The sequence below is a fragment of the Triturus cristatus genome, chromosome 4_1 (assembly GCF_964204655.1).
Source record: "Triturus cristatus chromosome 4_1, aTriCri1.1, whole genome shotgun sequence".
NCBI lineage: Eukaryota > Metazoa > Chordata > Amphibia > Caudata > Salamandridae > Triturus > Triturus cristatus.
In genome coordinates this window covers 738661743-738684357 of record NC_140585.1, presented here as the reverse complement: position 1 = coordinate 738684357, position 22615 = coordinate 738661743, and the positions used below count along the sequence as shown (strand labels likewise).

Below are 22615 nucleotides of genomic sequence, written 5' to 3'. Positions count from 1 at the left end.
ATCTGCAGAGGAAGATCAATCAGCGTCGCTTGGGAGATAAAGCCACATTTATTCAATGTGTAACTGGGATAATTTAACTACGTCATCAGACTGGGGTATACTTTTCTGCTCCCTAAAATCCCAATGTACTCTTCTGAGGTTTGAATATTACCTTCCTTTGTAAGGACTCGAGATGTTTGGTCCCAAGTTCCTCATCTTGAGCAATACAGTCATTATCAATGACGTTGTCTACATATCCTCCAGACAACAAGTATTCCACCCTTCTTTATCAATTCCTGGCTTCTGAGCTGCTTTCCGGATCATTTTAGGATTTCTTCTTGTACTTAGTAACGTTCTTCCAATCTGTTTTATGTATATTCAACCTTGAGTCTAATATTCTACCATCTCTGTTCATTTTAATACCCAAGCTCAAAGTTTGCCTACATTAGTATTGAAGATCGGCACCAAACCGAGTAGGCTGAGGTCTCACTGTTGGTCCAGCTGCGCCTGGCTTGCCACACCTTTTAAGTATCTACGCTAATGAAGCTTTGAGAGCTTTGTGTTTCAGCATGATCTCTTCAGTACTCAGTCATTTAGGTAGAGCAACTATTATAGTCTCATCAATTCTGTAAACAACTCCCCAATAAAAGGCCTCCTAAATCTGGGAGCAATTATTTAGTTATCAGTCGATTTCTCAATGGATCGCTGCGGTTAAAGGCTGATGATCACTTCCAAAGGCGATATTAGTTTTAAAGGCTGGCAGCCTCCCTGAAGCATTGTTTATGATTTAAAAACAAAACTGTGATTTAGTTTTAAATAACTAAATGTTCAGAAAATGCTTCGAAAAAGCTTTAGGGATATTTATTAAGCATCCTACAATGTTGTGTTAACATAAGCAAATCCTAAACATTCTTTGGTGAGTAGGCCACCCACTTCTGTAAAAGGGAATGCAAGGTTTAGTTCGCTGAATGTAGTTTTTTCAGATGGTTTCTAAAGCGTGCAGTGTTTATTTTGTACAGAACTGCACAGTGTACTGTTGTGCTAGGGGATGTAATCTGATTCCCATGTGGGCATACAGTGTTGCTGATTCCTAATGAATATAGTTTCCATGATCAATAAAACCTGCCTAAGAGTGTTGGGCACCCAACTTCCAGCAGTGGGCAATGAACGGCCTAAGATTGCCTTCAACTGGTCAACTGGTAAATTCAGAGATAAAAAGCATAGGCAAAGCCAATAGATGTAGTTTGCATTTTGAGTCATGACTACAAATATTTTTAAAAGCCTGCTGCACTGGAAAACAAAATAAAAACTATTGCTTACAGTATACAATTCATCTGTCAGATAAATAATTTAAGCAATGATTATCCAGTGTATTATTTAGATGCCAAATAGTCCCTTATGCATGCCACTATACTTTGCTCTGCACCACTCTACAGCACTGCACCCAGCACCACTCAATGGCACTGCACTCTATGCCAATCTACTCTGCACCACTCCACTATGCACCACTCCATTCAGCACCAGTGCACTCTATGCCATTACACTCTACTATGTAGCATGCTAATCTATGCCACTGCACTCTATGACGCTGCATTGTATGCCACAGAATTCTAAGTCACTTCACTCTATGCCACTATACTCTGCAACACTACACTGATGACCTCTACACCAGTCTGCTTTACTTTTCTCTACTCCACTCCACTGCACTCCACTCTATGCCACTGCACTCTATTCTGCACCACTCTATTCTACACCACTGTACGCCACTGCATTCTACACCACTCTACTCTGTGCAACTGCACTCTATACCACTCAACTCTGCAACACTGCACTCTATGCCATTAAACTCTACGCCACACTAGTTTGCACCACTGCATTCTATTTCAATTGAATCTATGACACTGCATTCTACTCCTCTCTAATCTGCATCACTCCAGTCTATGACACTGTGCTCTGCAGAACTCCACTCTATATTACTGCACTCCACAGCATTATATTCTACTCTGCACCACTCTACGCTGCACCACTCTTTGCCACTCCACTCTGAATCACTCTACACCACTGCACTCTATGCCGCTCTACTCTGCACTCTACGCCACCGTACTCTACACCACTTTACTCTATGCCACTCTACTCTACTCTGCATCACTCCTCTCTATGCCACTGCACTCTACTATGCTACACTCTCATCTATGTCACTGCATACTACGATGCTGCATTGTACACCACTGAATTCTATGCCTCTGCACTCTATGCCTCTGCACTCTACACCACTGTACTCTGCAACACTCTACGCCAAGGTACTCTACACAGCCCACTCTACGCAAATCTGCTCTATGCCACAGTACATGGCTCCACTCTGTGCCACTCCACTCTACAACACTATACTCCACTCTTCACCATTCCATTCTATGACACTCCATGCTGCTCTTCTCTACACCACTAAGATTTAGCCTTGCTAAACAGCAGTCATGCTGATGTACAACATGGCTGAACCACATTGCAAAGCCAATAGCTCTTGCATAGGAGACCTATTGGCTTTGTCAAAGCTTGTTTTACTTGCTGTGCTGACGAAATGCAGGATCCATCCACTGAAAACCCTGAGGTTATATAAAATATTAAGTCCACACCGCCTCTAAGGGCCCTGGCAGCATCACATGACAACGACAGCCATGTTGGCCCTCAGGCACAATCTTATCTGAATTGCACAATCAGGAAAGCTTGCTTAGCCCACATTTTGGCAGTAAGGATTCTGGCATTACAAATTAAAGACCTCAACCCAAACTGGCCACTGCTTTCCAAGATTGTTAAGTGCAGACTATGCGGCTACAAATCTGAACCTTTTCTACACTTGCATTGCTGCTGTCCGACGTTGCTCGACTCCCGGTGAACACTCTTAAAGCCACTTTTTCTAATCCATGGCATAAGAACATGTAACAATGCAATGAGCTGGATTTTTAGCACCATGGTTCCCCTTGAACTGGCAAGAATTGGCATTTTTTTAAAGTAGTGAAGGACCTTCTTAACAATCCACAACAAAGCGCAGAGATGACCGCGGATTGATAACTCTTAGTTCCTGCACCACGGGCATTAGGCATTGTAAAGTCGGAACTCTTTGTAATTGAGTTTTAACAATTGTTAAGAATTTAGCCCAATTTGTAGTGGATGAACTATTTTTACTTTTTTCATATACATTTTACATCAGTTTATCTATAATAGATTTTAAATAGCCAAATTACCTTAAACTTAACCAAAGCTGACTGTACATTCTGAGTTTTTATGTGCCAGTCACACTAGAGGGTATTGCAAGGACCCACTGATCCTTCTGTCCTTCTACAACATGTTTTTAAATGTCTTATATTGTCTTGGTTTTAAGTAACTACACAATAAACTTTGTTTTGAAATTGATTGGCAATGGCATGCCACTGAGGTTATAGTACCTCGATATATCTATGTCCCTCCAGCACGTTTCACTGTTACCTTCCAGCAAGTGCCCTAACCAGCAGAGGTAAGCATTCCATATCTGGTCACTCATCTTAAGCATCATAAGATAGTATAGTAGTGTCCCTGCTTCAGGGCACAGCATGTAATACCTAAGCCACAGCATTGTGCTTTATGTAAGATAGCTCAGTGGATTAATTGTTTTATTTCAGAGATGTTCTGTTACCTGCAGAGCAGAGTTTATGAGTAATGCAAATTCATCAAGCATCTCTACATAACCAATCTTTCATTATTCAAAGATGGATTAAATGGACTCCGTTGGGTAGTATTAACCACTTATTAATAAGTGTCAACAATGTAAGATTGTATTGCGCTCTGTAAGTGGCTATTATGAGTATGTTCGCATACATAATTAAATACTGACTGATAGTCTCACAGACAAACATATCTTCATGCAGACTGAAATTTAGAGAAAAACATTAAGATGACACTTTCTTTCTTAATAGCTTGTAAATAGGTATGCTGTTTATACGCAGGATGCCGCGGAGCTGGCTACATCTTCCCACCGCCCCCTCATTACTAGCCCTTGGTCTATTTGCAGCTTTTTCAGAATTTTCTGAAATATTATAAAATCAATTTTTCAACATGTTTTCCGTTTTCAGGATTTTCTAGATGGCAGCCGAGAAGTACACTGCGTCCAAGTGCCGATACCCACGAATCCCCCAAAATGCTTGTTCCAAGTGTGGCTTCCATTGATGATGGAATGGAAAAGACAGTTGTCCTTACACCTGTTCCAGCCATAACAGAGGTACGGCCTGTTTCTACACCAGGATCCTTAACACATGAAAAAGCAGAAGGACTTGTGGGTTGTGACACCTTGTGGCCTAGTGCGGATGAAGCACGAGACGCTGAGTTGGATGAGTTGGACAACCTTCGTAGAAGCATTTCGCCATTTCTTTCTGAAAATGAAGATTTCAATGAATCTGCCTCCAGCATGTCAGCCAGTCAGAACTCTCTCAATGAGACTGCAAAGAGTATCCCTTCAAGTATGTATTTAATTTGATTACTTTATTTCATTAGTGAAATGGTAAAAGTTCTAACCTAACTATAAGAAGAAACTGAGCACCATGCTCAGAATGATGAAAATGTACTGTGCTACAAGCAACCCAGCACAGAGATAGAAATAGAGAGAATGTAAACATGGTGGGGGGAGGAGGCCCCTTTACAAGGGGATGTATGCTGGTAGATACAGGGTAGAGGCAAATTGGTTCATTAGAGTTAAAGTAGTGTGCTTACATCCGGATTTGAGTGGGGGCGGTACTCATATTCCTAAATTAGGTGTGTCTTGATCCCTTCCGTGACTAGAAGGAGGGGTGGCCCTCTTAAAAGTCTCGTCTATTTAAGCACACACACATCACAGCGCTGTGTCCAACATATTATACATTTATTATTCTACTAAAATTATTTCCTTCATCTTCACTTTCCAGTTGGAAATGGTTTATTTCACCGTTTTTTCTTCTTGCAAACCATAACCCGCCTTAAAAGGAATTCCCTCATTATAGGTCTCACCTCCTAGGCAGGGCATGTGCTGTCTGTTGTAAGACATATTGTGAGCTTACTAAGAATATATGCGGGCTAGGAGACCACCCATTGCTCATCATTGGTTGGCTTTCCTGTCACTCCCATTCGCTTGCTTCTTATTCATGTCCCTCCCATGGAGCATACCCTCTTTACCATCTATTTCGATTGGCTTGCTTTTAAAACACACATTTTCTCTTTTAGGTTAAGCACTTCATGGGAGTTAATGTGTTTTCCAGCTGCACTCTCATGTACTACTCTCTGCCCTGCATTAATGTTGGTTATTGACTCCCAAGTGCTTCTTGTTAAGGTCCATTTTTCATGCTTTCATGTACTACCCCTTTGCATTCTTGCCATGTGCTTCTCTCCTGCCCACTCCACATTGCTCTGACAACTGTTTGCTCCCCCAGTTCTTCACTTTGCTATCTTTCCTTGTTTCATCTACTCTTCCTACCACGCCCTCCATGTTACTTGCAATCACCCGCGCTGCCAGTGTTACCTCCCTTCAGCCAGGCCACCATATTGCTTTTCCCATCCCGTGTTGCTTCTGCCCATGGTTGTCCCCCCATTTTGCTTCCCTCTACCCACCATAAAAAAAACTTTTGCACAATGTTTTTCTTTTTAGTTACCGATCCAACTCAGATCAGTAACTACAAAGAAAGAAAAAGCAGCCGTGTCATTATATGGAATGATGTTTACAAAATAACCTGGCCTGTCACGTTAAAGGGTGTTTTTTGAAATTCTTTAGCCATGCTGCACAGAATCAGGGTTATTCTTGAATTATAGTATGCTCTTGTAATCATATACTAACTGTAACTATAGCCAACAACCTTTCATCAATCAAACTTGTTTTGTAATTACTTTGATGTCCATTCACATTTTCAGCATATTCCCCTCATCCTTGGGCAAAACCTCGAACAAGGTACAAATCTTTAAAGACTTTTCACTCTCTCATCAGTTTGAATTGAGCTTTTCCAAAACCCATTGAACTGTGCTCTTGTACAACATCAGAATTGCATGCAACTTAAACCACCTGTTCCCAATCCTGACAGGAAAGATAAAAAAACAAACAAGTTTTGGCAATGCGAATAGGTGTTACTTGTAGTTGAGAATGAAATCTAGACCTATTTTCTTTCCCAAAGTGCCTTTCTGGGCTATCTCGTGATAGGAAGAATTGCTAGTTCTGATTGTATTCATTGTCACAAAGTGCTATTAGATCTAAATGGAGAAATAGTCTGTCAAAGGTGAGAGCAATTCTGATAGTGTGCGACTGCTACGCTGATGGTTGTCGACTATTGTTTTTACAGCAATAATGCTAGTAAATGAACAATAACTGAGTTCTTCTGTTAGTGTGTGATTGCTGGTCTGTGAGAGATGTGAGAATGCTGCTGGTATTTATGTTTTTTTGCTTTTCCACCATAAGGATTTGAACATTTCCATTTGTGTTTTTGTTGAAGCCGTGCCTGAAGACCTGCTGTACACTCATTAAATGTTAAATTGTCTTACCCTTGAAACAACACTGCAGTAATGGTTCTACACTGTAGTCCTTTTCTGCCAGCTGTGAGCCACAATGGCTTGTTTTTCCTAATGAGGCTGCCCAAAGATTGGAGGGTTTTGATGACGCAGGCTATATATTTATTTACTTTTGAGGACCAGTAACAAATGACCTTTGGCAGATGGACTTAAACCACCAAACCCCAGACATCAGTATGTCTCACAAACTCTCACAATCAGTTGTGCTTACTGTCTTAACACAGCACTAGGTACACCAATGTACAGAATCTCAGCCCTCTCATTCTGGACTTCCTGATCCTTACCAGCACTCACTTTTTGGCCTGGGCCTCGAGTTTCATTTGGAAACCTCCATAGCGGTTTCTAGCAGCTCTTGGCCCTCAGGATATCCAGGCAGTGCAATCTAAGGCGTACTCAATATTCAACCACTGCCTTTGATTTTAAAAATTACACACAGCTGAACACTAAACATAAAATTACAAAATGTGCACACAATGTAACCTACAGCTCACTAGCTCCTCCTCAACAATACGTGTGTGTAAGACGGTGTAAGAAATTGGGTTATTAGTTGAGGGGGGTTTAAGTTCCCAACCCAAGTAATAATCACAATCCTTGTTACAATGAACCACTGGAATTGCTAAATAAACATGTGCTCAACCCCCTCATAGCTACGAAACAGAGCAAACAAGCTTAACTTAGAGGCAATGAGTAAAGTATTTATACAGTACTAAAACAATAGTAGAGTAAAAATGCAAAACAATAAAAATCCCAAAATGAATTAGAAACATCGAATTAAATGCAATACCCAAAATGAAACCAACATGACAAACATCCAATAAGGAAAACAGGAGATATGATTGTTTAATAATTTAAGTAGAAATAGCATCAAGAGCAAAAATTGCAATTGATAGTCAATGGTCGCAGCAGAACAGGACCTAGGTGCAATTTTACTCTGACTGTGTAGGAGTGCAGGTCAGATACACTAACCAGGTTCATCCTGATCAAAGATTTTACCTTCTGAGTTAAGTGCTTTAAGACCCAATCCGCAATAGGAGTGCACGTCTACAGCTCCACAAGGCATCAGGGAAGGTACATAGAGACTGACAGGGTGGCAGGAAGATGCCAACAGGAGAGCCCAATTCAGGTCCATTTGCCACTGGTCAGTTGAGCAGTTGCAGGAAAAGGCCTCTTATAGCTTATTGTGTCCCTGTGCCTTTCACAGGATGTCAGCAACCAGACAGTGAATATGCATAAATTGTTTTGGTATTTCTCTCCTGTGAATTGTGCATAAAATGTCATATGCAAACCCTGCAGACATGTCAAGCAGGCTGTTATACTGTAGTGTCAATCAGAGTCCCACTGTTATTGGGGCCTGCCTGGCTGGCAGGACAAAAAGGCCCCTGCCCAAGCGTCAGCTAACATTTGCTTGTGACAGGGGAGGCCTCTTTGAAGTGTGCATTTAAGTGTCATATTAAAAACTCCAGCAGACTAATCGAGCAGGATGTGACATTGAAGCAGGATTTGACTCTTTAATATCAACGAGGATCCCGCCAGTCTCACCTGCATATTCCATCAGGCTTAGATGGGCCATCTCAGCCTATTATTTGCTCTTGGAAGGAGTTCACATGCAAGCAGAGGGGAGCCATTAGCTTCCAATTGACCGTTGATGACTTACAGAAAGGATTTAGGCAGGCAAAATCTTCCCTAGCACACAATAAACTGGACAGACTCTTCTGCCACTAAACACAGATAATCTTGGTGTGAGGATCATACCAACTACCAATCAATCCCTTACCTACTGTTTATCAAAAACATCACTTTCTATTCCAGAGCTGAATCCATGACACCCCCTTCATTTGCGACTGACAGTTAGGTTTGAGACCCTGCTTCAGACCTGACACAGCTGCTATTCAAGTTATATATGACACGTTTCCCAGAATGGACAGCAGCAACCTGCTCTTTCTGGTCTAGCGTCACCTCTTAGCAGCCTTTAAAACCATCTACCAACAGACTCAACTCAAGACCCCCTTGGCTCACATGTCATTAACCAACAAGGTGGTATACTGGCTCTTTTCATCCTTTTATAGTCATTATCATCCTATTCAGATGAGTCTCTGCATATCTTTGTGAAAGTCTATGCGGAGTATTGAACCTGATGAATCCATCTTCAGTTTGGTGGTCTAAGTTCTCTACAAGAATCCTGTCTGATATCTCCCAGCCAGTTATGGAATTTTAATCCAGCTTGGAGCCAGACAGAGATGACAGCCGAACGCTTTCACTGTTGTGGGAATCATGCCCCTGCATAAGGTTACAGGGAGTATTCGGGTGATTTATATAGTTTAAGGGATTTGGTATATAATGGATCAATGGGTGAGGGGACTTCAGTCCATGGACCGAGGATGATGGTGAAAGAAAGGTTTTTAGATTATTACTGAATCATAATAGAGAGGCAGCAATTTGAGGGGTGGGAGTCACTTGTTCCAAAGTCATGAGGTATTAGTGGATGTGGTGTCTGCCAGGTACATTGCTTAGAAAGCCTTTTAATGTCTAATCTGGAAAATTGGGTGAAGCATGTGTTGCAACTACCTCTGGAGCTGTAAAGTTTGCCTGCTACGTTGTCCAGGTAATTTATGGGAATGACCTTGTAGATCTCAGTGTTAAATTGTAGAAACATGAACATCATATTAAGGTATTTGAGCTCCCACGTTATATTATCTCACCTGGGGAGTTTCACAGTCAGACATGCCTTTTATTTCACCGGACACTTATTTCCCTGGTGGACTGGAGCCCTTGGATGCCTGTTTTGAAAGCCCAGGGCTGCTACTGACCCCTCTATCACTTTCCCCAGGTCCCCAAGTTTTTTTTGCAGTAGGCCATAGGAGGCATTAAGATAAAGAAGAGAGGAACGGAAGGGAAAGGTACAGAGAAAGCGATCCAAGTGGCAGAGGTGAGAGTGGAGATACATTGGGAGAATAGATGACCAGAGAAATTGTACGAGGAGATGAAGAGAGCGGGCTGGTTTGAGTATTTTTTCCAGGGCTGCTTATGGTTCCTTAGTTTAGTCCTGCTTAAATTGAAAGTGAGAGAACTAAATTACAATGTTGACATGCAATCCAAAGTTTCTCGATTTGAGAAATTTTTGTAGAGAATTTCTTGCCAATTCAACTTTTGTGACACCATTGATTCATCTGACCATGAAGAATGTCTTTTGTATGAGTTGGAAATAGGAAGAGTGATTTTAAATGTTAAAAGTGTTTTTTTTTTTACATCAGCCAGATAGCAGTAAGACATTTTTATTTTAAATTGATTCCTGAAATGCTGATTTGAGATAAGTAGTGTTGCAAGTTCGAAAAGATGGATGATCACCAGTGCTTAATTTGAGCAGGTGGTTTCCGGTGCTCGGCACCCACCGGCACTTACTTGCCAGGGCAGTTGGTGGTACAAGCTGCAGCGGCCTCCTGATGAGGGCCCTGGCACTTATTTTTTTTTATAAGTTAAGCACTGATGATCCCAAGTAATAGCTTATTTTTGAAATACATTGCGTTAAATGTAAATTAACAATTCTGCCTTTAATGAAGAGCTCTGAGGCGCTAAAGACACCTGAAGTTATTGGAAACGCTGTGTAGCAAGGTCATTGGACATATTTCGTAACCGTATGTATTTTGTATATCAAAAACAGTTAAATGTATGAATAACAAATGAAGGCCAATTGTGTCATTATTCCATGCTGGACTAAGACATAGAAGAGCAGATGAGTTTCACAGGTCTCTCAACTGAGATTATCTCCACTCTGAAGCATTGGCAAATGTTCACCTAAAACGAAATATAATATCATTTACAGGGGTAGATTCCTATCAAGAAGCATCAGTGAAGGGAAAAGCGCATGAGTGGTGACAGTAAGCAGCTGCTCTGATGAGCTCCCAGGCAGCCCTTAACCCTCTCCTGGCCGCATTTGCATTCACGTGTCCTGGTGTCTTCATGAGTCTGGAAATTAGTGAGGCTACTGGAGCCCAGCTGGTAATGCAGCAAGTGTAGACTGAGAGGCTGGGGGCACCGAGAAGTGATGCCATACTGTCAAGATTAGCCAGCAGAAGTACCTGCACTAGTACCAGGAGGTGTTGACTGAGTGCCTGAATGCCTTTGGAGCATGCAAATGTCCAGAACATCAATAAACCTCCACCGTGTTGCCTGAGCTTGGCGATCCTGCCTAGGCATCTCTTAGGCCTACCTTCTGCACAGGCAAGAGGAGACCGTGGACGAAGGAGCCAAGTACTTGATGCAGTCAGTAATGGTTGGTGCAGGGGCTTGGTGGAATCTGAAAGGTGGAAAGAAGGATCTCATTGCCCCAAATTAGGCGCCTGGTTTTCCACCGAGATGTCCTCTATTCCATTGATGCTTCTCAATGGCTCACTGTTTCTCAGTCACCTTGCTGCCTATCCTGACTGCTTGTACCCATTAAATTCTATTGCAATCTGAAATATCCATATAAAACGTGGTACTCTGCTTCTCTGCACATAACTGACGTGTTACCAAGACATGCACATATGTTTGTTTAGCACATCACCACCCTAATTTGCCCAGGATAAAAGAGATGCAGACATGATTGCCTTTGACATTATTTATGTAGCTTCTTTCAATGCTTACCATACTTTCAAATATTTTAGGGGTCATGTTGAAGGAGGTTTGAGGAGCAGGAAAGCAAGAGGCAGCTTTGGGTAGAGATTATTTAGCCAAAAGTAAAGATTCATCTTAATAAAACTGGTAATTTTTCTTGCATTTTGCTACAGATGGATCTGGCTTCAACATGACATTGAATGATGCATATCTGATTGTTCTATTATATAGAGATAATAGTCGTATTTACAGGACTTCTTGGAAGATAAATTGTATGTTGAGACATTCAATCAATTTGTTTTTGATAATGCGGTCGTTTTTTCATTTGGTGTACCATCATTTCGATGGCCACAAACATGAGGTCCAAAAGCCGTTCAAGGATGCCTCAAGTTTATTTAATACCCTGGAAAACTGTTGCCTGTGCAAAGAGGAAGATATAGCTTTAAGATATCCCTCAAAAACCAAGAGGTAGAGAAAATGGACCTGAATAGATTTGCTGCAATGAAAATCTTCTAGTCGTAGACCAACCACTTTGGAAAAAAGCGTATATGTTTCCTAAAACAGTGCTACACTTCTTCTTTCCAAAATGTTTCAAGTTTATTTATTACACATACATTGGGAAATTTGTAAATGTGCTTGAAACACGAACATAAAACATAACACTGAATTTGATGACAACATTGGTATAAAATGTGTTGACGGATGCCAGGAAAACTGCACGGAGTCAAAAGTCTAAAAGTTTCATAAAAAACAGAGCTTTTAAATGCAGTTCCCGCGTCCAGAGGGCCTCCATTTTGAAAGATAGATCGAACATCTGTAGGTTTCGCCTCAGCTTTGCAGGTGTTTTTGTTTTTTTATAAGACCATTCATTGCGGCTAGGATGTATTGCAAACCAAGACTAGTAAGTCACGACGGCCCAAGATGTCGTCTGCAATGAACAAAGGTCTTGGAGCAAAATTAAAAACTGATGAGCATAGGAAAAGCAGGATCCCATGACATGACTTTTACGACCTTCTATAGGATCCCCTTTCAGAAGCTTAATAAGTTGGGCTTGATATATCCAATACAGTTTGGTAAGAAGCAATGGGCTCTTCTGTTGGAGCAAACTAAGCAAGGGAGAGGTGAGCAACTAGACGACATATCCACAAAGCCTCTGCATGGCTCTACAAAGAATATGACTCATTACAATGCGTACTAATACAACGCGTGCCATTACAATGCGGGTATCACCACGCGTTGTCATTACAACGACATGCCATTACATCACATACTTTTACCATGCATATTCATGCGATGTAACAACATGCGGGGAAACTGCCGCAATGTAAAGGCTGTATCCCCTCTACAAAGTCAGAGCAATGAATTTGTAGTAAAATCACTTCAAGGCTCTCTTTACAGTTGTGATCCATGTTTCTAGTAGGGCCTTGTGCCATATCATCTAAAAAGGAAATGTAATTCATTTTGGAACGGTTTGTGACTGGATGGGACTCTTTGCTGGCACAAAGTTTTTGGTACGCTATTGCTTTCCTTGACTTTTCATAGTGCCTTAGAAGCCCAGGACACAGTGGAGTAATTTGATTGACTGTCCTGCTGCATGATTGCTACAGAATTCTGTGTGATGGCGGGCATCTTGCCTTCCTACTTCACTATTGTGTCCTTCCACCTGCTCTTGGACTTCCTCCCCTAGGATTATGAGATCTGTCTTCAGTTGTCGTTTAGAGACATCACTAGAGGGGGGCTATGGAGTGAAGAAACACTGAGTGGGATTGGATCCTTGCATGACATTCACAGTGTGTGGTGTTTGAACCACAGCAAAATACCGTGAGTCCTACTGCATCTCCAAATGTATTGTCGTGTGCCATGGTTGGGTCTTGAATGACAGTAAATGTAGGCCTGTGTGGATGACATTCCAGATATTAGGGTTTGAGAGACAGTGCGTGGAGGCCAAGCAGCAGGAGCAGACCTGGAGGGTTACTGTGAGGGAAGGGTCACGTGATGAAAGGTCTCCTTTTCACAAGGGGCACCAGCATTCCCTCTAATGCACAACCACCCCATCCAATGAGTCATTGAATACTGGCACCTAAGTTTGTCCAAAGCTTTTTCCCCTTACCCACCTTTCTAGTCTTCACTCTCATCTACCTCTTCTCTTGAGCGTGGCGTTCTCTGGACCTGATTTTCTGCTCTCCCACTACACCTGTTCATCAGGCACCCAGTGGCGACTGGTGCAGTGTGATAACGGGCTGCGGATCATTTTGCTGATGGACTTGATACAGAAGGTGCAGTCTGGCTGCCCTCTGCAGAAAATCCAGAGTTAGAATGTGGCACAAGCCTTCTACAGAGCTTCCAGCAAGGGAGAGCATGACAGCCTTATTCTGCAGGGTCCCCTTTTGACCTTTCTTTCTGACCTTCAGGAGGGCTGGGAGGGCCACGATCACTGGTGGAATCTCTTAGACCTTCCCTTGACTTCTGCTTTTGATTGTCTTTCCACTGCATAAATCTCTGCTACGTCTTGGTAGGTCTGAGACGTCCTTCATGTTGAAATTTGACTTCCGGTTGGTCTGATGGGTTACAATATTTTTTTATTAAAAAAGCTGTAGGGCTGAGGATCTTTTAAGGGACTTTTTTCAGGGTTCATTCCTAAAATGCTAATAATCCTCTGGCACCCTGTGGCAGATGGAAGGTTTGAGTTTAAAGAGGTGGAAGAGTCGCCGTTATGCTGGCTGCCACTATAGGTCAAAGTACTTGACAACCTCCTCTGTGCCTATTTCTGGGAAATCCAAATAATGATGAGACCTCCAGCCCATTGTGTATACATTGAGATGCCAAAATGGCTCCCTATATGTTGCTCTCGCGCAGTTTCCAGCCTCTAGAGGCCTGCCACAAGACCCAAGGTGCGGATTGTACCGTGACAGTCAGCAGGGAAACTGTCTTTTTACAAACACGGGAAGCTAGCAGAGAAGCTGGTAAACTGGGGTAGTGGCTTCATATCCGCAAAACAATTTGAATTTCAAATCAAGTAGGCAGCATTAAAACACCGAGAAAACACCCAAACGTGTTGAAAGTAAACATAGGGCGCGTGCCTCGACGCCCCGTTTGCAGAAGGCGAGGAGTACCGAATTAATGCCTTAAGACTAGTGTGTCTGCAAGTTAAACTGGAATTATTGGGATATTTTTTCAACGGCTACACGTTCTGCACTATTTCCTCTCGTCCGATACAAAATGGTAATTTTAATTTGCAAATAACACTGTGAATATATAATCCCCAATCTATAACTGAGCATTTATGATATCAGCGGAATAACTTTGAGTTCTAATTTAAGGGAGATGTAATCAGCAGCAGGATTTTCAAAAAATAAAAAACGAAACCTCGATGCCAAAGGATATGAAATAATTTTAAAGGGAAAACAATCATATTATCTGCTCTTTTGAATGATCTAAATTCGGTTTAGAAATGCAGGCTTATTGTGGGACGTTCTTCTAAGTATATTGCTTAAAAAGTCTCTAGCTATCCTGAGAATTTATTCTGGGGCAGACAAAGTTTTTTTTTTATATGCAACGTGCCACGAAATTCCGAAAGCAAACAGCACATACTTTGCCGCAATGGAAGGTAGATTTATCAGTGGGTGGCCAGCGGTAGACATTCAAGCTTTTTAATGTGCTTTCTTTTAGTCTGCTTTTGCCTGGCTTTGCGGCACTTGTAGGTATTAGTAACCCTTCAGTCAGAAATGGAAATGAACGGTGCAGTTTTTACATGTTTCCAAGATAAGAACGTAGTTTGACAAACAGTTGGGATGCGTAAGCAGAAATATTTAATGAGAGGAACAGCCATGGTTGTTTGTCTCCGAGTAAGCAAGCCTGACCCACTTCCATCGTCGACAAGTCACGTGGGTGCTGTGGGAGCTGCGACGCCAGGGACTGAGAGCTAAGGTATAGTTTGAGATGCGGACATGAAGTGGGGCGGCGCACTCTGGGGAAGACAATATTGATCCGCGGTGAGAGGAGGCGCCGTGTAATGCGCACAGTACGGCCTGTGCAAAGACTGGTTAGTGCAGAAGTGTGCATCTCGCTTTGTGAAAGTGTACCCGCGGTCCTAATCATATATACACCTAATCAGAAGTTTCCACAAACTATATGAGTTTATCGAACACATACACAGTTAATTTCTGATTTTGTTTTTGTACACATTTTAGGAAGTTGGTTATTCCTAAAACAAAATATGCCAAAAAGTAGGGGTGTGCAATTTAATCTCATGACTTTATTTAAAAAAATAGCAAAATAATGATTTTTGAGTGAAATGTGTTTTGTGGGTCTCTTACGTGACAATTTTCATGCTGGCATGTACGTTGCATAGCAACGTTTCACGAGATACCAGTAGGAGACTGGATCGAGCAGAAAATGTCTCACGAGATAGTTTGTGGGTGAAGCAGTCACCTGCTCCAAAAAGAGTGTGATTTTTTTTGCATATTTCACGAAATGAAGCAATCAAAAATTAACCATATTTCACCAACAAAAAAAAATTAAAAATCCAGGCTTCACAGAAATATGTTCGGAATTAATTGGAAGTCATACTTTTTCATTATGAAATATACATCGTGCAGGAACATTGTTACTACAGTTTACATTAAAGATAGTAGTTTTATGTATCTTGAATGGAAACAGTCCTAAGTTTACCACACTGTTTCCAGCTAGTGAAAATATGTTCTTCTGCAGCATTGTCAGTAACGAACAACTTCATAAAATTTACAATAACAGACACAAATGTATTAAAACATTTGAATGTGGCAGCTCCATTGAAGACAATCAAGTGGTCCAGGGCCAATAATACCTGGAATAGACCTTCTTCTATAATACAACATTCCAATGGTTGTTTTCTGTTACTCCCTTGTTAATTTACAGCATTCTATTCTCAGTTGATGGGAACGATCTTGTAGTGTTATGGCCTTTCTACCTCAGATAATAATAGCTTTTAAAGGTTCTCTCCCTACTCAGGAGGAAGACCTTTACTGTTATAGCTCTCGGCAGCGGGCCGAGAGCTATAACAGTACATCTGTGCTAATCACAACCAATGTTATATGGACCCACTAGTGATTGGATGCATAAATTACAGAAACCAGCTGAACTTGTACAAATGGAGATGAGCCCTCCTCTTCTTGTAGAATCCTGCATTGGTCATCCTCCAAAGCCACTGTCTCTCACAGATCTCACTCACAAAACCACTTCTTATGAAGGTGATGTCTTACCCTCATCCATCATCAAAGCTCTCTTGGATGTTCTCTGACCATTGTTAATGCTGCACTCACTCAAGGCACCTTCCCCGGAGCTTTCAGCACAGGCCAGATGCTCCCACTCCTACAGAAACCTACACAAGACCTTGATGGCTTCACCAACAACTGGTCCAATATTCCCCTACAATTCATTGGCAAGACCATTGAAAAAACAGTCCAAGTTCAAATCCAGGATCAAATTAATTGTAACCATCACCTGCAGGATCACTAGTCTGGCTTTGGATCACGCTGCAGCATGGAGACTCCTACCGTACCTGTTAGAAGGTGGTTCTGACACTATGGGCCGCCCGGATTTTTCGCTTTTTGAGCACCTTATTGTGGAGCTTTTACTGTGGGGGAGCCTCATAAGTTGGGACTCACCCACAGTGAACTCAGGATGGAAGAGACATGCCAGGGAAAGTCAGTGTGTTTTACTGTGTTTTCACTTCCTTATTCCCCTATGGGAATGTGGAGCCAGGGGCTAGTTTCACTTTAATTAGGCCTACAGATTCCAGACACGCACTTAAGTCCACTGTAGCAAATGTGAAAAGAAGTATTTTGCAGAGTCCAAAGTCATATTTGTACTGCTTTTGGGTCATCCAGAACTGTCATATTCCTCTGAGCTAGCCAGGACCAGACCCAGGCTGAGGGCTGACCTCAGCTGGATGGATTGATAACCTTTCTTCCACAAGCTAGGGCCTCCTCTCCACGAAAGGAAGATGGGAGGGGCTGCAGGCCAATCCATCAACTGCTGTCGCTGGGTGCCAGGCACCAGGCTGCACCAAGGAGGGAAGGCAGTGTGGAAGGAGTTGGGTTTCAGAGGCCATGTGGCCAGAGACACTGGACAACGCCATTTTGAACAAACCCAGAGGCTGGACAAGAAGGAGGGAGCAGGGGCAGGAAAGTGATGTGTCGCTGTTTGATAGGACCAACAGGGACTTCCTGCCAGCCCCCTACTCAACTTTTAAAAAGTGCTTGCACAGGAAGAGAAGCTCTCTCTGGGGTGTGGTCGGCTGAGGCTGAAGGTGCTGGAGCCTGGCGCAATGGGCAGTTGGAAGGAGAGACCCCCTGACTGCCCCCAGGACCCTATCAGCACCAGAAGAAGAGCCCAGGACCGGTGCACAGAAGCAGGGGCCTCTGCGCAGGGAGAAGAGGGGCCCAGAACCAGAGCCGGGCAAAGGGCTGGTGCAGGGAGCCGGTGAAGACCGTTCCCTGCAGAAGGCACCCCCTTGGAGACCCGGAGGAGGAAGGAGAGTGCGCCCAGTGGCTGGGGGGGGGCGCCACCAGGAGCAAGAGGACGCAAAAATGGAGAAGATCGGACCCCTGGGGGCTGAGATATGGCCCCCAGAAGGTACACAACCTTTGACCTTTGATGGGACCGACAACAAAGCACGTGGGGCTCCGCCGCCGGTCTGGCAACTGCCCCCGGGGTGGGTCAGGTCCCGGGGGCTGCCCCCCAAAAGGAAGAAAAGTTGGGGTGCGCCGTCGCACACCCCGTGAAGGTACCCCCGCGGGGTGCCAGGAGCCCAGCCTGGCCCCCGCCGAAAACGGTGGATGGGGAGCGCCGTTGCGCTCCCTATGAAGATGGCCCTAGGCAGGGGTCCAGGAGCCCACCCTGGCCCCCACCGATACGGAGCGAGGGGGGAGCGCCATCACGCCCACCCGAAGATGTTCTGGGGCCCGGGACCCCATCCCCGGGTCCCGAGTGTGGAGGAGGTGGGGGGGTGCCGTTGCACTCCCCCCGAAGAACCGATCCATTGGGAAGGCAGCGTGTCTGCCCGCTGGAGCGGGCAGACGAGAAGAGTTGTGCCGGCTCCCGCGGCAGCACGCAAGGGTGCTGGCCGTGCGGGGAGCCGGTGCGGGCAGCCGGGGGTGGGCTCTCCGGGCTGCCCTCCCTCAAGGAGGCATGTGGGGGTCCCGGGTGAGACCGGGAACACGAGCAGGAAGAACGGAGGCGTGAGGACAGAAGGAGCAGCCGGGGGTGGGCTCCCCGAGTCGCCTCGCAGCACCTGGGAGTCCGGGTGGGACCGGGCCCCCCCGCCAAAGGGAGAAGAAGCGGCGAAGCCGCCAGCATCGCCAGCGCGGCTCTCCCCGGCACAGCGGGAGAGCCGCTCATCTAATATTCACGGAAAGGAGCTCTAAGCGCCCCATAATGCCTTGCAAGGCATGGGGAGAACATCGTTTTTGGCACTGGGTGGCCTCCAGACGAGGGGGGTCACCCTCATGAGTGGAAGACAGTGCATGGGGGCTGCAGGAGAACCGCAGCCTCCCCCCAGCCTAACGGAGAACCGTCCCCCCATAAGTTTCATGGGGCACCTGAAAGAATAACCCCTCAAGGGCTCAGCCAGCGTCTTTCACCTTCTGGGCTGGAACTTATGTTCTGCAGCTGAGGGTGTCCTACGAAGTGCATCACAGAGGAAAGGGCTGAGTTGGGGATGTCTGGAGAAGGGCATCCCCTGGAGGTGAAGTGGTGTAATTGCACCGAAATGCATTTACTAATAGTTATTTCTTTCAGAGGGACTGAAGTTCATTTGTTTAACGTGATGTGCTGGTGTAAGGTGATGTCATAAGCCAAGTGGGGTTATGTTGTCAGACAGTCCTGCTAGGGTGTCTGGCTGTATATGCGTAATCCTGTGATTTCATCTGTGATGCCTTTAGAGGCTGTAATTGCAGTGCATTCAAATGGTCAACCAAGGTGATGAGTACTGTCATTCTAAAGTGTGCGTAAACATGGATTCTTGCTGCTGCGCTTAGGTGAAGACCCCAGACTGCTAGCCCTTAAGATATAGAGGTGCATACTTTATAGTCAGTAGGAGATGCTCAGTCAGGGTCATGTGTCACCAAGGCAGGTTTACCCCTTTTTAATGCTTGTTGAGGTAATGGGGTGGGTCGCCACTGGGATGGTGCCAGTGCGCAGGGCCCTCGCTCCAGGTTATGTTCAACTAACTGCATTGGGGGCAAGTTGATGTGCATACATGGGAGTGGTGGTACTAGACCCCCACCCCCAGCGGGAGGGGTGGAGATGTTATGCAATGTCACAAAGTAATTCCAACAGCTTATGTATATTTGTAAATTGGTGCATAGTATTGAGTGGTGTGTGTGTTTAATAAATGTACTCTTACTTTTATAAAGCAAAGTACAGACTGGGCAATCAATTATTGAGTGTTATTTTTGTGCACCTGCAAATGGCGATTACTAGCCCACACCACCTCCCTTGAGTAAGCCTCAGACTGCTCTGCAACGCTACCCTCTGAGAGTCAGGCGCTACAATTGGGTGTTTGGTTCCCAGTGAAGGACAAATGTAGTCATGTTATTTGTGCAGGCCTCACAGATGCTGCCTCGTTTTCCAACAGTACCCATCTTAGGCGATGCCCTCCTGACCACAGATGGAAATGATCCATAGCTTCTGATATTGCTCGACCTTTCAGCTGACTTTGATACAAAAATTCATCCCACCCTCAAGTCTCGAACGGGATTCAATGGTAATATCCTTCACTGATTCTCTCTTACATTTCCAACCGACACCAGTTTGTTCACATGGCCATTTCTAGATCCCAAAAGATCCCTGTCAACTGCAAAATATTCCTGGGTTCAATACCATCCCAGGTCATCTTCAACTTCTACATGAAGCCACTTGGGGCTCTATTCACAGATACCAGCATCAAGATTTACCAATATGCTGATGATACAGAACTCTACCTGAAAGGCTCAGCTGCTTCAGGCATCCAATGCCTCATGCACTGCCTGCGTCTCATCAAGAACTGGATGTCCAGCGCCTTCTCAACCTAACCAAAATGGAACTCCAATTATTTACCAGGAACAACAACCATGAAATAGTGAAACCTGGCTCAGTGACCTAAGCCTCCACTGTTTCAAGCTCCAACTCTCACGAAATGTCAGATCATCTAGATTCACCCTGGAAATCGACCTCACCATCAAAGAAGACATTGCCAAAACAACAAAGACAGCCTGGTACCAACTCATGATTTCAAAACTGCTGTTTAAGCCCTCCTACCTTTGCATCTGGATTGCCATGTTCTATGGCCTCCCGGACTACTCATTGGCACTCATAAATGGGCATCCTACACATCACAATATGTATCATACAGGGGTTGAAAGACAGGATTACATCAACATCAACGCCCCTTGCCAGATGCACCATCTTCAAAACGACCGCATCATTTACATATCCATCACAACCAGCACCACTGCTTATCTTGCAGACAAGCTCACCATGGTTCTTGGCAAACCCCTAGTCAGAACACTATCAGTCTGCAGACTAAGAAGTGTAATAAAGAAAAAAACAAGGCAGAAGGCCTTTTCCATTGAAGCGTCTAGGATCTTGAATAACATACTCATAGCCATCATCACCACCCCAATGCTGCTTCAGTTTAGCAAAGAATTGAAGAAGCACCTGTTTTAAGAATGCCATATCATAATGCATTAACCGTACACAAATCAGCCACCTCTCCTATCACTCATTACCTGTGTGCTTGATTTTGACCCTGTGCAGCGCTGCACTGCTTTTTGGCTAGAGTCGCTCTATACAAACACCACACACATCCATCCATACATACATGCATGCATATATGTAAACATGCATATGCTCAAACCAATGTTTCCACAGGCATACAGTGTTCATGATATGGCCCCATGATACGTCATCAATACCTCACAATGGCAGAATAACCCAGTAACAGATAACCCACAAACCTTAAGTATATGAAAGCTCTTGGACAGCAGAGGCTTCAACCCACCCCTATGCCCCATCATGCTATTTCTAATTTTATCATTAAAAGCTTTCTTATGTAGTCCAGTTTGATACTTCAGTTTGCTGGAGAGTGCTCAGGAAACCCTTAAGGTAGGTGTAGGGCTTGTGCATTTTGTAATACTACTGGACCAGCTAGAATGAATGTATCCCCTACTTGCCCTCTCCTCCCACCCTCAGAAGTAAAAATATTTTCCCAATTACTGATTGGATCTTCCTAAGTCACATGTTTCATAAATGGTTGCCAAAAGCCTTAACCCCAGGAATTCAACAAATCCTTCTCATGCATAGATATGTCAAAGTCTAACGCATTTATGCCAGTCCTTTGCTGTGCAGAAAGGGGGTAAGAGGCAGTTCTCTGTTGTTAATGTGGCATGTATATTCATCTGTTATCATGAGCAATCTAACTTTAATCACAAATACTAGCACACTCTGATCTTTGCACACTCACGACATCATATATCACGCTCTTCCATTGGGCCGCTGTTTGCACTGTGTACTCTCCTAATGATACCCACTCATAAAATGCTCAAGTAGGACACTTTAATTATTCAGTTGAAGTGCCTGATGTTCCATTGCCTCTCTTTATTCATGAAATTTTTGATAGAATAACCAATCACCAATTAGACCTTTTGGGGCATATTTACAAGGGAATAGCGTAGTGTGGCCTCAAGCACAAAATGCTAACACCACTCTCTGCTATTCCGAAAATGCAGGGATGACCCGTATTTACGAAGATATGGCACATCCCTGCATTGTCCCTAATGCTGGCACTAAATTAGGCTGCCTAGTGCCAGCGCAGGCACCCTTACACCATGTGGAAGAGTGCCTGCGTTGAGGGAAGGATTGTTTATATGGAGGAAGGTGCCCCTTCCAGCACATAAACAATCACAAATGGCGATTTGAAACTTCTATGCATGCTGCATTGTGCAGCACACATAGAAGTTGCAAATCATCATGTTTATGTGCAGGAAGGGACACTTTCCTGCACAAAAACGATCATTCATGGCATTGTGCTGTTTCTATGTGTGCTGTAAAATGCAGAAAACATAGTAACAGCAAAAGGGAGGAGAAATTAAGCATTCCTCCTCGTTTTGCCATGTTAAAACCAGGTTTTCCCTGGTCCTAATTTTGGTGCTGCCTCCTCTTTACGCCACCTTTGTAAATAGGGTGCACCGTCAAAATTAATGGGTGTTGCGGCGGAACGCCCACTGCAACACCCATTGCCCACCCCTTTAACCAGAAGTACAGCATGAATGGGTGCCTTATTTACAAGGCGGCGTTAAGCTACGTTAAGTGGCTTAACTCTGCCTTGTAAATAAGTCGAAGCCCCTATCGCCACAGGAACGTCGTTAAAAGTGATGTTCCTGTGGCGATGGGGGCTTATAAATATGCCCGTTTATTTCTAACCAGAATTTGCCTCGAACAGGACAAAGAACCCTTCCTAAAGAACAGGATT

The 22615-nt window shown here is 44.0% G+C and overlaps 1 protein-coding gene across 1 annotated transcript in view; it reads left to right on the top strand.

The window, feature by feature from the left end:
• Nucleotides 1–4106: 4106 nt before the first annotated feature.
• Nucleotides 4107–22615, top strand: part of LOC146855442 (uncharacterized) — a 181448-nt gene continuing 162939 nt past the window's right edge. The window contains exon 1 of the mRNA XM_085650608.1: nucleotides 4107–4466. Within this exon, the coding sequence (XP_085506734.1) occupies nucleotides 4148–4466 (319 nt within the window). The 5' untranslated portion in view covers nucleotides 4107–4147. The remainder of the gene's footprint in view (nucleotides 4467–22615) is intronic.